At 42.7% G+C, this 16,922-nt stretch overlaps 1 protein-coding gene across 1 annotated transcript; it reads right to left on the bottom strand.

The window, feature by feature from the left end:
• Positions 1-488: 488 nt before the first annotated feature.
• Positions 489-16,558, bottom strand: si:ch211-235m3.5 (BICD family-like cargo adapter 1). Its single transcript, XM_041940672.1, has 10 exons — positions 16,185-16,558; positions 14,222-14,437; positions 8,769-8,888; positions 7,613-7,759; positions 6,926-7,108; positions 4,799-4,963; positions 4,007-4,084; positions 3,278-3,390; positions 2,883-3,003; positions 489-1,472 (listed from the first exon to the last, which is right to left on the bottom strand). Exons 1-10 carry the CDS (start codon positions 16,428-16,430, stop codon positions 1,227-1,229), a joined length of 1,635 nt encoding a protein of 544 aa, XP_041796606.1. The 5' UTR covers positions 16,431-16,558; the 3' UTR covers positions 489-1,226.
• Between the last annotated feature and the right edge of the window lie 364 nt (positions 16,559-16,922).

The raw sequence follows: 16,922 nt of genomic DNA, 5'->3' as shown, positions 1-16,922 counted from the left end.
TGATTACCACGTGTGTGTGTGTGTGTGTGTGTATCTACTGTGTGGATTGAGGACAAAAGTCAATCTCAAATAGCAGTAATGCCACAATATGGTATTGTGAGGTATTGTGTCAAGGAGGTTGAGTTTTTTTTTCTAAAGGCTCTGCACATTGAGTACATCTCCAGTATTTGTAGTAATTACTTTGGACAATACAGACACTTGTTAACAATCTCAGTACACAATCATCCTGGTGTCAGTACTGCTTTTTGATACTGGAAAATTATTGTAACTCTCTAAATTGAAGACATTTTTCAGTTCTCTACTCTGTTGTGTTTCTCTCATCAAATTCTCTTCATAAGTCAAATGGAAAATAACAGTTACAAGACGGAGTCTACTCAAGGCCGCCTTGAGTAAATAAACACAAATAAATCACTGGTGTTTTCTGAAATTATCCAGCAATCATTCCAGATGTGCTCAGACAGACATCTTAAGAAACAACACAGTTTATACTGAGCAGCTTTAATATTGAACACTGAGTCACAGAGCACATACACATACATGTGTGACACAAAGCACACCAAGTCTTCATTCAGAGAACATATTCATTTTGTACTAAAAAGAAACAAACAAAAATGAAGATAGAAAAAAATAACATCCTTCTCAGTGTACATGAAAACATACAATGTTTCTTATACAATCAACAGTTTTACATTTTAGCTTTTGAGCAAAACTGACAGTAAAAAATGCAACTTCTCACATCCGACTTGGTGCGTAGAGACAAAATTCAGCACAATTACAAATGAACTGTTTGATCATTTACTTGCTGACTGTACATCTCCTTCTCTTTGATCTGTGACATTAAATAATCTGAACAAACACTCAGGCGATCTATACCTAACATGTACACCATATAAAGACATTCACAATATTACGAATATTACAAAATAAGGCACAATATTTACAGTCAAGCAAACCCTCTAATGTAATTCTGTGAAAATGTTAGTGTTCCAGGTTACAGGTCACAGTTTAGAACTTAGGAAGGCTCAGCCTCTCAGTGAAATGTTTACACGTAAGTGTCTGTTTGACAAGTCTTTGTCTGAAGTGGCTCTGTTGTTCATCACTGAATTGAAAGTGTCTTTATGGCTTCTTTTCACCATATCTGATGTTCAGGAAGCTGCACTCTGGCCTATTCTCCTGGTATATCCTCCCCTCAGCACTCAGGAGGAAGGTGCAGCACTAATCGTCCATTATTTGCCGTACTGTGCCCCTTTCCCTCGTCTTAACCAGTCCCTCCAGGGGGATTGGCTTTTGTCCTGATCAGCATCGGAACTCCAGGCAGAGGAGAAGGAGGAGGAGGGCTGACGTGTCCAGGTGGAGGCCGTCTTGCTGGGTCGGCGGAAGAAGGACATGCCGTTGGAGGTGGACTTCTTCTGAGGGAGCTCTGACTGCTGCTGGGACCTGAGCTGCTGGTTGATGATGATCTGAATGTCGTCCTGAGGATAGGTGGGGAGGAAGAGGAAATGAGCAGGAAGTCTGAGGAGCAGCGACTCAGTCTGGTATCTCATGTTCGGCAAACAACATGACGGCACTACTTTTCTTTCGCTGCTCATTGATGTTGCATGCATTTATTTGGAGTATCAATCAATGTATTTTTATGTTTTTAAAGAACAACTCGGGCAATGAACAACAAATCCCATGAAAACAACAGAACCAACAATGACTTGAACCTACTAAGAAGTGTTATCTGTCACAAAAGGGTTGAAGAGTAAAGCAATTTCGATTCTCTGTTTGTCCTGTACATACTGCAGAATTGACAATAAAGCTGACTTTGACTTTGACTTGACTTTTGACTTATCTGTGTAGCCAAACCCTCATATACTGGATAAAAACTATTAAAAACACACCAGAGTAACACAACACTGCAATGGGCAAAATGTCCTGTCACAATGCCAAAACATTTGCCAAAAACTACAACATTCAGCTGCTTAGTAAATGACTGACAGTAGGAACCAACAGGCTCAGAGCTAAGAGCCACAGGCAGGTCTCTGTTCGTCTCTCAAAGAGTCTCTTAAAGTAAACTTTATTTCTTTAGCACCTTTCAGAACCAGATTTACAATGTAAATGTGTTGCTGGTTCAGCTGATCTGACGCTGAAGGGATTGCTGGAGCTCAAAAAGAGCAGGCTGCCCTCATGGTCTAGACTCAGCAGTTTTTTCTGTTCCTATGATCCATTGTGTTCAGTGTGTCTGATTTGTACACGGCTTATAAATATTCCTGTTAATTTCTATGATCACTGCATGCATGTTTCTTCTGTAAATAAGGAACTGCTTTTGTAGACTGTCTGCCTTTGACACCAGTCTGTACCTGTACATCAAAGATAAATTCTGTTTATGATTGGTTGTTAAAAATCCAAAGGAATAGTTCAATCGAGTATTATTAATTATTATAACGAACAACTAAAACCTTAAGTGAATGATTTGAACCATACTAACAAACGTGATTTTTCCAAATTAATCAGTGTTTTGGTTCTAATATTATCTGCATTACATTCATCAACACACAGGAGATCAGACCCTCCAGCAGATGGCTCGGCTTGGCATAGTGACTCAGCAGCAGAAGGACTCGTAGACAGAGACACCTGCCATTTATGTCCCTCCAAAGGGACAAGGCTGAGAGAGGTATGGCTGCGTCTGTCCTTAACCTCCCACTGAGGGCACCAAACTGAGATACAGCCGTCTCCTTCCTCGACAAATCATCACTAAAACTGCAGACAGCATGCCTCAAAAAGGGTTTTTCCTCAGTTATGATAAGCATCTTAAATATGTTAATTAAATGTATAGGTTTAGAATATAGCAGACTGGACGGGATGGACAAAAAGCTCCACAGAGAAAAAAGGGACCCCACCTGCCAGGCCTCCAGTTCCTGTGACAGCTCCAGTTTACGCTGGATGGCTTCCAATAACTGGTTGTTCAGAGACATCATGTCATTTTTACTTCTCACCAACTCAGCCTCCATCAGGTTTTTCCTACAAAGAAGAATCACTGTCACACATATATCATACAAGGAATGTTCAAAACTCATTGCTGTGGTTGCAACAGTATGCGTAATCGATCTCACAAACAGTCAGCTGACAGTGACTCGTTGATTTACTTCTGAATATTCAACCCAAAATCTGCGCACTTATGCAAAATAAAACTCAAGACTTCTTGTACAATAAACCTGAAACGACAAATCCTGTCAAAGCCATGTGATTCTTATAATTTGAATTAAAAATAATGAAAAATAAATGAGCTTCTCACTTGGCTATGGCTTCATCTCGGTCCCTGATGGCCTGTTGGGCGACTTCAGCCTGTTCCTGAGCGCTCTGCAGCTTGTGCCTCAGCTCAGCGTTCTCCTGATGCAGCTGGTCGTTCTGGAGGAAGAAGAAATGAACTGTGTTTAGACTACTGCGTTTTATCTCTTTGAAAAAACAATAAAGACATTCCTTTTGCACTAAAATGGTTTCTGCCATCCAAGGACTCACAGCACTAACAAATGTTCCCTGGAAAAGGTATAATTTCCCCCTTTAACCTTCTGATTCCTCTGTACCTTTACAAAGAGACAGTTTGTGTTTGAAACGTTGGGCTTTTCGTAATGTAATAAAAATAGAAAATATAAAGGGGGCATTTAACAGTGTTGTTAGTACTTGGAGTCTTTCTGGACAGAAAGACGTGCATGTGTTTTGCACACACATTGTTGCACTGCAATTTAAAGACACTTTGATGTAGCTTCTGAATAAACTAATTCATGCACTTTATTATTTAATCTATGCCAATTAAAGCTGGCAGCACACACTCATTTTAAGGAGAAAAATAATCAAAATTTTGCTCCAGTAAAAATGCTGTCAAAGGTGACTGAATCCGTCTGTGCCGCTAAGACGGACCACAGTGACAGCAGCAAGGTCAGTTCTGACAGCCAAATCCTAACATAATGGGCCTCTGCGGGCGCTGCTCCTCCCTGACAGACGTGTTCGTTCATCACTGGGTTACCTGATCTCTCAGCTCCTGTGCTGCGCTCGGATTCCCACACTGATCACCCGTCCTGTCGACAAAGACTCGATTCAGCTCCTGGGTCGGAGACATTAACAGAGAGATCAGGTGTCGGCCGTGCGTTTCACAGAGATTTTTCGGCAAAAGGAGTTTCTGTGGCGTTGGCCTATTTGCACGGCGCTCCGAGGAGAGGAAAGGGATGGGCAGGAATATTTAGTTACAGTGATGAACGCCTGTTACTGGTCCAACACAACTGGACAATTGTATGAGCTCGCTTGTGGCAAATAGAGGCTCAGCAAAGTATGTAAGCTATCAGTTGCAACAATTCCAATTCGGCACACAGTTCCTCAGCACGGTTCAGTGTGTCGACTCTAACAGCCACAAGGGGGTAGATAACAACTGTGAATAAATTGATGAACGTGCTAAGTGAGTAGGCTACTGTCTGAGTCCATGATTTGAGCTTTCTGTGATACATAAAAAAACACACATGTGCTATCAAAATATCTTCTTCTCTAAATATAAGCTGTGTTTAAAAAGCAGCAACTGTGCTGCACTGTCCTACAAATGTACACAAAAATGACATCTTGTAGTATCTAGCCGGGGTATTCATCAACCTCAGAACACAATATACACGCATATATACACTCTATACCATAATTATATATGATTCAAAGACATAAAAGCCACAGTGTAGTATTCCCGTCCTCCTTTGATTCCACCCAACAAGGTCAGCCCTTTGTTTTGCATTTCCTCTCCTGCCCCACTCGCTCATGCTGTGTGACGGTCGCTCACCTGAGGGCTGGATGCCTGCGCCAGGGTTCGGGCCACTCCCTTCAGCTGATGCAGCATGGCCTTCAGGTCCTCCTGTTGATCCACGACCTCTGACCTCTCTGGGCTGTTCGGTTCCTGGGTCAGCGGGAGCAGTAACTGAAGGATGGAGCCCACTTCTTGCTTTATCTAAGTACAACAGGAAAGGAAGCATTTATGTTATTTAGGACTTTCAAATAAAGCAAGAAAGTCTCAACTTAACTATGAAGTGTTCAGTTTCTCTCACAACACAACTGGTATAGCTTGGAGGCTGCTACTGTATATTTGGCCTACATTAAAACAGCTAATGTTTCAGCTGTTTTAATGGCAAATAACACGTCTTTGGGCAAAAAACTGGGTCAAAAACAAGGTATTTAGTTTCCTCTTTCAGCATGCACACTACATCTTGACTGACATCAGGTATTTACACACTGGGAGGCACAAGCATTACCTCATCACTTTATTCAACTTCCTTGAGCCAAACATATCACATGATGACACTGATCTCATGATAACTCGACAAAGATATCATGAAGGTTTATTTTCATATGATGGATTATCATATAATGTCTTCTGACAAGTTTACAGACACACGTGGGAATGCGCACCGAAAGCTGTAAACGGGGACACTTCAACAATGTGGCTATGACAAACAGGAAATGTCGTGAGTGACTCATGGCGCAGTTATACATCACATTTTCCTGCTGGAACAAAACAATAAAAGCAGACACCCGGAGAGTGAGAATTTTGAAGACTCAATTTCACTCTCAGTCAGCGTTTTAGCTCTTCCCCTGATTCAAACTTACGCAACGAGCCTTATCTAATATTTCTTTGTGGTGTCTTTGCTCTGGAAATCCGAACCTTCACACCTTCTCCTCGCGTCCTTGCGTCTAACACAAGTCACACGGTCATGGAGAACTCGCACAAAGTGTTCTGTCAGCATGTTCCTCTAAAACAACGTCCATACATGTTTCCTAAAAATCAACTTCCAGATGATGTTTCTCTGGTGCCATAACTGTGCTATCTCATTGTACACGCCTCTCAGGAAAGACTTTGTTTAATATTCTTGTTTCCAGTCATCACAGGAACCCCCCCCCCCAAAAAAAACATACATGAATCATTGTGGGCAGGACTACAATAGAACAAGCCCAAAAAGGAACACTTGCTTACCACAGTATGGAGGTAAAGTCAGTGCATCCGGGCCCGGGTTAAATCATTCTGCTGTTTCTGCCGGTTACAGTACTGACTTTAATTTACAGCCTCTCTGCCTCGTGGTCAAGGCTGGTTGCGTTTGTTGTATTGCTCAAATAAACTCAGTATTTCCTACTTCTGGGTCTTGTTTTCCTTTTTTTCACAACTGCACCGCAGCATTCACGGTACCTGTGTTATAAGAAGAATCTGAAACAATTTTCTAATGCTTTGATACGGATCTCCTCTACCCACAATGCAACTTTTTCACCGTCATTTTGGTCAGAGGTTCATGCATGTTATGCTGGTAGTGGCTAACATAGCTTGCAGCAGAGATGACGAGTCTTGAAAGCTCATTTCTGTCTAACTCCACATCCCAGATTTGCATGATTTGCATACTTGTAGTCTTCAGCCTCAACCAACCCTGACTCAAGTGACATCACATGAGGTCAGATAATTGACAAGTCCTAAATGAGTCAGACTCAATCATTCAAAGGCTCATTAGTACAATTCAACCTTCCCAGCTTTAACCATGACTAATTTCTCTCTCCCCCTATCTTAGAACACCATCATTATAATCAAAACTCCTGCATCACAACACCTTTAAACATATCTTGTGTTTCTTGCATGTGAAAGTTATAAAGGCAGAATGAGAATGAGAATGAGAATGAGTGTAAGTACACATATTGACTTTTGGCACTTTTGCAAATATATCTTGACAAAAAAAATGTGTTTTCAACTTTCAGTTGCAGATATATACACATTTTGCGCTCTGGTGGGTATTTCTATAAGCATAGCGTGTGCAAGATTGGCTCAGGTTAAACTACAGTGAACATGTCTATTGTCATGAAGAAACATGTCACCCACTGCAACACTGTACTCTGTGCTACAGACTGAAGTGCCCCAGTCCTGCTGCTTATGTACCTCTTCTTTGCTGACTCCCAGCTCTGTTGTCTCCAGGCTGCTCTCCAGCTCGGACAACAGGGAGGCGTCTCCGTGGCTCCTGGCCTCCTGCAGAGACACCTCCTCCTGAAGGTCCTCCACCTGGGCCTGCAGCTGCTGTGAGCGACCCCGCGCCGCCTCCGCCTCCTGCCACGCCTCGGCGAGCTGAAAACACAAGGAGATGCATACACATGGGTGAACCGAGGCATAAACATAAAGAGAGGCCTAGCACTGCACAACGACAACACTATGACTCATCAGATTATGATAAATTATGATAAACCGAGAGAGATGCATACAACAAGGTGAGAGTTATTTTACCCAAGTCCATGAGTGCTTTACAAAAAGCTGCCATGAAACACTCATGGAAAATTTTCCACTTATGTTGAGTGCGAGAGAAATCCTGACATGCCAGATTCCAGCCTCCAGCCCAACATGAAACTAAACGACACGTGTGGAATCCAGAATTGCGGGTCAAAGTTACAATGACGGGATGAGGTGATTGTTTAGCAATGCTTTCCACAATCCCGCCGAAACCCGGGCTGCCGGTCAGAGAGTCCCTTTGTTACTGAGGCTCTTTCATTCACACACCAAACCACACTGAACAGCTTTGTGTTGCCTCGCCTGTGTGTGCCTGCCTGTGTGCATGTAATGTATCTGTATACACACCTGCTGGCTGTGCTGCTGGGTGAGTTGGTCATGCAGAGCCAGACGTGTGTGTAAAGAGGCCAAACTCGCCCTCAGCTCAGTGTTTTCTTGACACACACTCTCCAAACGCTCCTCCAGCACCTGTTCCTTCTGGGTGAGACGCAGCACCTGAAAAACACACACAAACACACATCTTAGACATGCCAAAAAAGTTTAAACTTCTCTGACTAACCCCCGCTACTGCCTTGACTCACACCCCCATTATTTACTAATGTTGATATCTGTGTGTTTGAAGTGGTGAAGTTGTTCTCTGACTTCTTATTCTTCCTGAAAAGAAATAAAACTGCTGGAAGTGAAAAAATGAAGCAGATAAAGTGAAAACTTTTCTTGGTTTCTCTATTTTGGCGTGGTTGCATAAACCATTTGCTAAAATCTCCCCAGCTGTGTTTATTAGGAGGCCAGTCTCTGCTACCACTTGGTACTATATAGAATGTTGACTAGTATTTGGAGGCTTTATTGGTTGTTCCTGATTTTTCATGATTTTTTTTTTTTTTTTTTTAATTCATGATGCACCATCTCCGACCTAAAGGACCAAAAATTACCAAGGCAAGTCTATGAAGTTTGGCGTTTTTTATTTATTTATTATTCTATAAAGAAATAAACATAATTGGAAGAAACATTTAGTGTTTTATTTTGAAAATGTGCTTTACCTTCTTTATGCTGTATTTTCTTTTCTTTAATTTAAATGGTTTGTCTTATTTGTTTTTATTGGCCTCCTTTAGTTGTTCAGATTTGTTCTGTTTCTTTTGTTACCTGTTCTTCAGTGTCTTAAAATGCTCTTTATGAATTCGAAAAGTAACATTAAAAAAGATTTCCTCTGTAAATGACACTAAACAGAAGTGTATGCAACACGACAAGATGAACCAGTAGGTGGAAACACTTTCGCTCAAACTTTCACTCACACTTACACACACACTCTCTCTCTCACACACACACGCACACACACACAGTGCAGTGTGTTCTGGTCATTCTGTCCGTGTGAGTACACGATGCTCTCTGGAGTGGAAACATTTTACACAACCATCCTTTTAGTAGTTACATGTAGGATTTTCTTTGGTTTCAGCACTTACACAGTACATACAGTGTACAGTTTGTGTGTTTCGTGCATGGTAGCTACCTGCTCCCTCATGGCACTGAGCAGCTCCTCGTCCTGCGGCCTGTTGTGGCTTCCTTTCTGTTGGAGCTCCTGTTTTAGAGCCTGCAGCTCACTGGACATGGCTCTCTCCACCTCCATTGCCTACACATACACACACACAAATCCACATCAGAGAGAAAAAAGACACATGAGATTCACGAGAACAGTAAAAGAAAACAGAAATGTGGTCTTTGAATTTCAGGAAAGCCCTCTTTGTGCATTTTGTTCACTTTTAGACATGAGGAGGGGGTTACAGAGAGATTCAAGCAGTTCACTCAGCCAGAAATCAAACTTTGACCAAGAAGAGAGGAATCATACGTTTGTATCAGTGAACCTAAAACTCCAAAACAAAGCTGGCCTGAGGCGTGAGCTGCAGCAGAATTAAGACCACAATTTTAACATCTAAAAATAACCAAACATAGCCGGAGGTTTCTCTGAGGCAAAATCCTGTAATCTAGACCCAGAGGAGAAGAGGTATAAAAAGGTACCTGCCTGAGAGGTGGGGATTAGGTGACTGAAATTAAACATGTGTTTGGCATGCTGGAGGATGAGAGATGGTTTTCTTTACTGCCTTTAGAAGAATGGTTACAATATGTTCCCAAGCTCAAAATGGGTGCTAAAGATAAAATCTGAGAGGTCAAAACATTTTTTTTGAACACTTGTAGCACTACCGAGCAAAAAACATGGCAATGTGCCACCTGGCTAGCTACACAAACACTATCTCTATATCTCTACTGTTGGCTTTGCAATGTTTTATGCGGAAGGAGATGCATTGAACATGTCTGTCACGCCTCAAGGATAAACTCAGTGCATGTTGGTGGGAAACAGTGAATGTAAACATAACTTTGTTTACAATAAAATTCCACAGGGCACCTTTAACCAAGCCAAAAAGTCAGTTCTGGAAATCAGTTCTGCAACTGAACAAGATGCAACAAGATTCCTGACAAACCACCTGACTTATTAACTGTTAAAGAATGATTTCTCATTCATGCTGTCATGCTTCACCTTCACTGAAGAGTGAAATCTCTCAAAAACAAGATTTGGATCTTTGGAGTGCTGTTGTGCCAGTTTGAAGCCTCAGTGAACATACCAACCCCACACCCTCCAAATCCCCCACACCCCCCAACCCTGGCCTGGGACCCTCAGTTCCCCTTACTCAGCAGTTTGGCGGGCCCCTGTCAGGTCCCATCACGACCGCATAATACAGGATGAAAGGCCGGCCTCTGCGGCAGATGGAGCAGAGGGCATCTTGGTCTTGTCTGTGACATCATCATGCCACATTGGACAACAATGTGGAGGAGGGTCAACTTGGAAGTCACGAGGGTGAAGCGGAGGGGACAGCTTGTGTGTACGTGTTGGTAGGAGTGTGCAGAGGAAGTGAGGCAGGCGCGATGGCTAAAATTAGTGGGATGTGTGTGTGACAAGAGTAAAGCAGGCACTGATGGGCAAAAACAAAACATAGCATGCAGACACACTATGAAGAGGAGAAGGGGGGGGGCTTAAAGACGAACGCGAGTCGTCATTACTGCTGTCTCGTCTCATCAAGGGCCCCCTCCACAATAGAGGCAGCGACCCACTGAGAATCACCAAAACAGGAGTGGAAGGAGGACGCTCCACTTGGTAGAGACACAAAGATGATATCCCCTCACGCGGCCCCCCAAGCCTCAGGCCTTCCCCAGTCCAAACACTGAGGTATCTAACAGCTGACTACCCAAGCTATAGCCGTGCCCCTCAGGGAGCGCACAGAAAAGACGGCTCTCCCCCGGGATGACGGGATGCCGTGGGTAACATCAAAGGAGCAAATGAAAGATTTATATCTCTCCTCAGTGTTTATTGTCTCTTTTTTGTCCGGGAGCTGCGTGATGCTTGTAGAGGGAGCAGAGGTCACGGGGGCTCGCCTCAATTCGGGCATCTCCTTTTACCATAACGGAAATCTACAGTGAGGGATTTGTCACAGTCGCGCCAGTAACGCCGCGCCCAGGGAAGGTGATCATGTGACACTGAGAGGAAAGCAGGAGGTGAAGTGGTAACATAGAAACATACAAATCACCAAGTACTTCATTAACACCCAGTCGGCTCTTTTTGATAAAAATGGGGTGGAATATACTGATTAATCTGCCAAATTATTTTTCAATGAATGAACTGATCACGTAGACCAGGGGTTCTTAAGGTTTTCACGACTGGGTGCCAGTTTAGGGAGCCAGCAAATGATAGAGGGCCACCCAGAAAACCCCATGAACATGGTGTTGGATTTGTGTTTAACATTAAATTCCTTTAGTGCAGAATTCACCTGTTGATCTGTTTTTTCTCATGTGGCTTTTCGTACGTAGGATTTACATTGGATTTATATCTCCATGTGTTTGTTTATCTTTTAGCTAAGCTTACCTTACAATTTTCCATTCTGGTATAAATTATGAGAGCCAAAAATGTGACTGATTAAGAGCGAAACTAAATCTAACTTGACACTGGTCCAAACCAATGTCCTGAACTTCTCTTTAAAATATGTTCTGAAAAAACAAACATTTCCATCTTATCGTCCAATAATCATACTCCCTTTCCAGTCTAACATTTCTTATCCAGTAGATGTGTTTATAGGCCAGTTTCTAATACACTCATAACATTTTCTTGCACAAGAGTCAAACTAAAGCAGCAAAAAGTCTTAATCTTTCCTTTCCTGTAAAAAACATCATAACCTGCTGGTCCTTCAGAATCAGATTTTATATATTTCCTTGTTAAACATTCACCGATTCCATTTTTTCCTGACATCACTCAACACTCCCTGATACTTTAACACCAGCTTTCCCGCAACAGTCAGCGCTGAACCATGGGAGGATCTGGCACACGTCAACATTGTTTTTATGCAGCCGCTTCCTCAAATGCACCAGAATGGAGAGACACAGCGAATCTTTCCTCTCACATCTGAGCTTTGCTTTGCGTTGCTGGTAAACATGATGAATTCTTTCTCTCTCTCGAGTTTCTGCGGTGCGATACGGTCCTCCAGATTCCTGTCATGCTCTGGTTACACTCTCACAATTAGGATATAGAGTTTCAAGCTCTTTGAAACCTGTTAGAGCTCCATGACAAGTAGACTCAAAATGCATGAAGACCGAAATCATTCAATGTTTATTTCTTTTAAACAGGTGAGAATGACTTTCTGCTCCCTGTGAGAGAAACTTAACACAGAGTACACTGAAGCTGCAGGGGCAATATGAACACAGCATGTATGTGTATGTATGTGCACCAAACATGCACGCACATTTCACTGGGCTTCAAGCGGAAGGTTGTCAACAGTTGTAACCAAACCGGCCGCCGAGCCTCGCAGAGAGGAAGGAAAGAACCGACCGCTTAGAACCCAACCGGATCATCATTGTTTGTACAGAGTTGCTGTGATAGGCTAGTTACCTGCTACCTAACTCTGATTGGTTGTTTGATTCAGATTGGGCCCAGTCTTTTAAAAACTAAATGCAAAGGGGTGGGCACTCACAACAGATTTTTTAAAGGAACCCTTCAATTAAATATTGTTAGTGACATGTGATGTCATAATTAGTTATTTCAATTAAAATTAGAATAAATACGATGGCCTTCTGCAGCTTTAAGACACAAATTAACTGTATAAACTCCAAAACTCTATGAAGACCTGAAACTTGATTGAAAAATGGCAAATATTTACCTGTTCTAACGTCGTTTTCTGGTCCCAAATGTGAATATTTGCTGATTTTCTTAGTCTTCAAAGATAATAAACTAAATATCTTTGGATTTTGTGCTGTTGGTTGGGCAAATCAAGACACTTGATTGCTGGTGTACTGAAGCCCAATCAGGACACACAGAACTAAATCTACTGCTCCATAACTGTGGGGGCGCCAGTACAGACACATGTAATCATAGACATACAGACAAAACTCACCACAGCAGGCAGCGGTGCAACGGCAGCCTTAACCACGTCAGACATGGCGCTTCTTCACTCTCTTTCTGTCTAGGACACATTCGCTCTCTTCTCTGGATTTTACAGCCACACAGAGTCCAGAGTCGGCCATTGCCGGGCAGCCAAACAAAACATTTTCCCCACTTCCTCCTCCTTCAACGGATAGCACTTTTTTATCTAAATTGACTTTTTCCTGAACTTCTAGGGAGTCTGTTTGCCTCAGTAAGTCCTTCAGCCTGACCACAGAGGAGGGGGGAAGACGTTCATAGGTTCAGTTTCTGCGGACCTTGACTCGTGGGAGGGTGCACACTCGTGTTTGGATTCATTTTTAACTTTGGGAGCTCAGTTTTGCTGCTCTATGGCTGCTTTTGACGTCATAAGAAGTCGGTCATGTGGAACGCAGCGCCGTCACATCATGTTTAGTAAAACATTCCCTACTTTCTCACAATGGAAAAACACTCAAGGCTGTCCAGCTGTGTGATCCAATCAGCTCCTCCTTGTTCACTGATAAGAGGCTGTAAATTATGTCATCGGTTTGATACACTGGTACACTGACTTTGGTACACTGGTTTCAATGAGGATCATAAACATTAGACTTGAACAGTCTGAACAGCCTGATAATGACTTGAGTCAGCCAGTTTTTTTATTATTATTACATCATATGCGTATCTAAGGACTTTGTTAAAGGTTAACTTCATGTTGCTGAATAAACTGCGTCTGGCCAAACAGATTAAAATGATCTCATATCTCATACTCAATTAATCTGGCCAAGGTGAAGTCTTCAGATATCGTCAACCAACAGTCAGATAATCTGTTCACAACGATAAAAACACAGAGAAAATGCGGAAAATCCTCACATCTGAGAGGCTGGAATCAGAAAATATTTGGCGACTAAAACAATTCCAAAAACAGATTCATCTTCCTGTCAGTCGCTAATAGATTAGCTGTTTTAGCTCTGTCGAACTCTTTTCCACTGAATTAGCAAACATGCACCTCCCAGGTCTTTTCTGCGCTCTCCTCCCTCTGCCCTCCATCTGAAATCAAATCATGGCACATATTTCACTCCTCCTCTTGTTTGCACATCATTTCCATTCTGCTCCACACTGGCCAGGATCATTTTCCTGAAGCCAACAACTCAGACTTTGTTTCGTAGCTGCTGACTGACAGCCTCCACTTATTGTCTGTCTCTCCTGCTCAGATGAACACTTTCCTTTTTTATCAAACCTTGTTTATAAGCACTCTGTCATGGCTTTGCTATATAAAGACTGAGCGTATAGACACAGCCTGAGAGTTTGGCCTTCATGCAGATTGGACTGAGTCAGACTGATACCTGAGTCGTTTGCAAAGAACATCGAGTTTCAGTGTGTGGATTGGGTGTCTCGTTTGACTCAGACGTGCAGCTTTGTATCCACAGTTCAGGTGTTACCTGTCGCAGTCGAGGGGTTTTCTTTTACCCCTTCGGCTGATGTGATGCAGACATTAAATTCACACACTGTCCATGTGTGGGACTTACAGTGTTGAGCTGCTCCCTGAGTTGCTGCGTGTGCTCGCTGTGCTCAAGCTGGGCTCGACTCTTGTCCCGCTCGGCCTCGCTCAGGGCCTCGGTGAGCCGCTCCACCTGGGCGCTCAGCTCCCTCACATCCCTCTCCAGGTCCACCACCTGGCTCTCCCACTGGGACTGGCAGCCCTCCAGCTTCAGCCGCAGCTCATGCCTGCCCTGCTCCAGCTCCTAGGGGTGGAAAGACCCAATATTACATTCATTCAGCATAATCAGAATGCTTGTAAATGACCCTTATTGCCAACAGGATGTTCAAATGAGAATGTCTTATTTTGAAAAGCAACTTCAGTGTAAATTCAAAGCTGTAAAGGATCATGGGAAATGTGTGACAGCTGGAATCTGACTGAAAATAGGGAATTGCACTGAGAATTTACAGTACTTATGTGCTACCATTCAGAAAAATCAGCCAAATCTGTTTTTAAATGTTCCATTAGAGCTGAAACTATTGGTTGATCAAGACAGAAAATTAATCTACAACTACTTGACAACTGATTAATAGTTTAGTTAGTCTCATCTTCTCTGATGACATTGTAAAGATTTTCTCTTTTCTTTGTCTTAGGCGATAAGAAATATTCTTTTATTGTATCTCCTGTGAGCTTTAGAAAAATGGGCATTTATCACTATTTTCTGACGTTTTTAGAGCAAATGATTGATCGACTGATTGACAGTAATCAGCCAATGAATCCGCAATGAAAATAATCATTAGATGCAACCTTATATTCCATTCAAGTGTAACTATTTATCAATATATGAATCTGTTTCTAGGCAGATCCAGGTCCTTGTCACATCTTTATTGCACTTTGTAAAATGAAACACCATGTCCAGGGTTTGCTCCAATTCTGTCATGTAAGCCACAGTCACATCTGATAAGATTAAAGACTGAACATCCGAAGGACACATGAGCTTTCACCCTGAGAAAAACAGTTATTTGGTCTGCTGTAAGCGCTCAGGTGTGTGATGCTGTGCAGGCAATAGATTCACAGCGAAGACGAAAGTGGAAAAAGTTTGCAGCGAGGCTCCTTTGTTTGTTTTGTGCACATTTATTAAATATGGAGGATCAACGCTTAGTCGCACTGTCACTGTATTTCTCTCCATATGCACAAGTTCACCACTGAAGCTTCATCAAGAGTTAGGAGGATGAGTTTGACTCCACAGACAGCAGCACATTGCCAAGTTGTTTCACAGGCTGAGAAGACAGCTTTCATTACAGGCGTAAGATAGAAATACATCTTAGTCACAGGAAAGACATGAAAGACAGAGAGCACAGAGGCATGAACCTGGTCACACTGAGCGAGGTTCAGCAACAACAACTTGACCTGAAACCAACTTTTCTGCTCTTTGGAGGACACGAATGAGAGCTGCTTTACTAATAAAGAAAATCACCCTTTTCATTTATGGTAGATTTCCTATGACTATCTACCATATAGGCATGGAATATGCTGAATGACGCCTGTTGTACCTCATGAAGCATCGTTCATGCTGTTTCTCATCACATTCATGCGCATTTTCTCCAGTATTTTGTCTAATTGTAAGACAAATATTTGCTCTGTATTATATTTAAAGCTGGCATTTGAACATATGACAATAAATAAACCACCAATTGGGTGTATTTGTCATATATTCACCGCATGTACCTGAATGAAAACGATCTATTATCACAACTATCTCCTGGATTCATTTAGCTCGAAGTGTTGCTCTACAGTTTGATGTAGGCTGATATTTTTAATGCGTTAGGATAGAGTTTGCATGTCCGTGGCTAAAAAGAAGGAAACTACATTTCCATCTCTCCCGCCCACTTCAAACATGAACAGAAACCACGTCGTGAAGGCTTTTTAAAGCGTATTTCATCCATCAGCTCCATCACAAACCGTTTATTCTAACGCAGTGGGCTCTATAATAAACGACGGCGCGCTCTTACCTCCAGCTTGTCTGCGTACTGCTCATGAAGTTTCTCGCTCTGATCTTTCAGCTCACGGTTTTCCAGGAGCAATGCGTTTCCCAGCTGGGCTGCCAAAATAACCTCTTCCTCCTTTTGTCTCAACGCAGCCAGAAGTTCACTGGGGTCCTGATAATCTGTTATTTCCTCCGCTCCGTAGTCGAAGTAGAAGTCCTCCCCCAGGTCCAGGCTCTTGGACTTGAGGCTCCATTCATCCAGTCGATCCATAACCGAGAGTTCAACCCAAACCTCCCGAGCGTGAAGTGTTTTAGAGTAAAGGCGCAAAAGCGGGCTGATATAGCGGCATAGATGAGCGACTAACTTCCATCAGAGTGATCAGTGAGAGCAGGCTGCTCCGTCTGTCGGCTGCAGATGACTGTCTGTCTCCAGGGGGAGTTTCCTTCAGTCACCTGAGCAGCTCACACCGTCCCACTATCACTAACCAGCGACACCTGTCCGCGTGCACGGCTCACTGTGGCGCTGAGTCAGCACACAGGCCTGTGTGATGTGATTAAATGCAAAAAATACTGCAGGTTAGCTGGTTGTGTTGACACATCATCATAAACTAGTGCCACAGAAATGACCACAGCATTGAATCAACGCCTCTCTACTGTCAAAAAATGCTAAATAAAGTCAAATTAAAGGTCTAAACAACAAACTTACATATGACTGCCGTGCTAGACTGCATATGTTCCTAATTTTCTACTTCTTTAGAATAGA

Source organism: Chelmon rostratus, chromosome 7, assembly GCF_017976325.1.
Source record: "Chelmon rostratus isolate fCheRos1 chromosome 7, fCheRos1.pri, whole genome shotgun sequence".
Classification (NCBI taxonomy): domain Eukaryota; kingdom Metazoa; phylum Chordata; class Actinopteri; order Chaetodontiformes; family Chaetodontidae; genus Chelmon; species Chelmon rostratus.
This window is presented reverse-complemented; position numbering and strand designations above follow the sequence as displayed.

Excerpts from the sequence above, each read along its gene's own strand:
- si:ch211-235m3.5 (XM_041940672.1), bottom strand. The coding sequence starts at position 16,430 with ATGGATCGACTGGATGAATGGAGCCTCAAGTCCAAGAGCCTGGACCTG. Across the intron at positions 8,889-14,221 it reads TCAGGGAGCAGCTCAACACT|GCAATGGAGGTGGAGAGAGC; the intron begins GTAAGTCCCACA and ends GTGTATGTGTAG. Across the intron at positions 1,473-2,882 it reads AGGAACTGGAGGCCTGGCAG|GACGACATTCAGATCATCAT; the intron begins GTGGGGTCCCTT and ends ACCTATCCTCAG.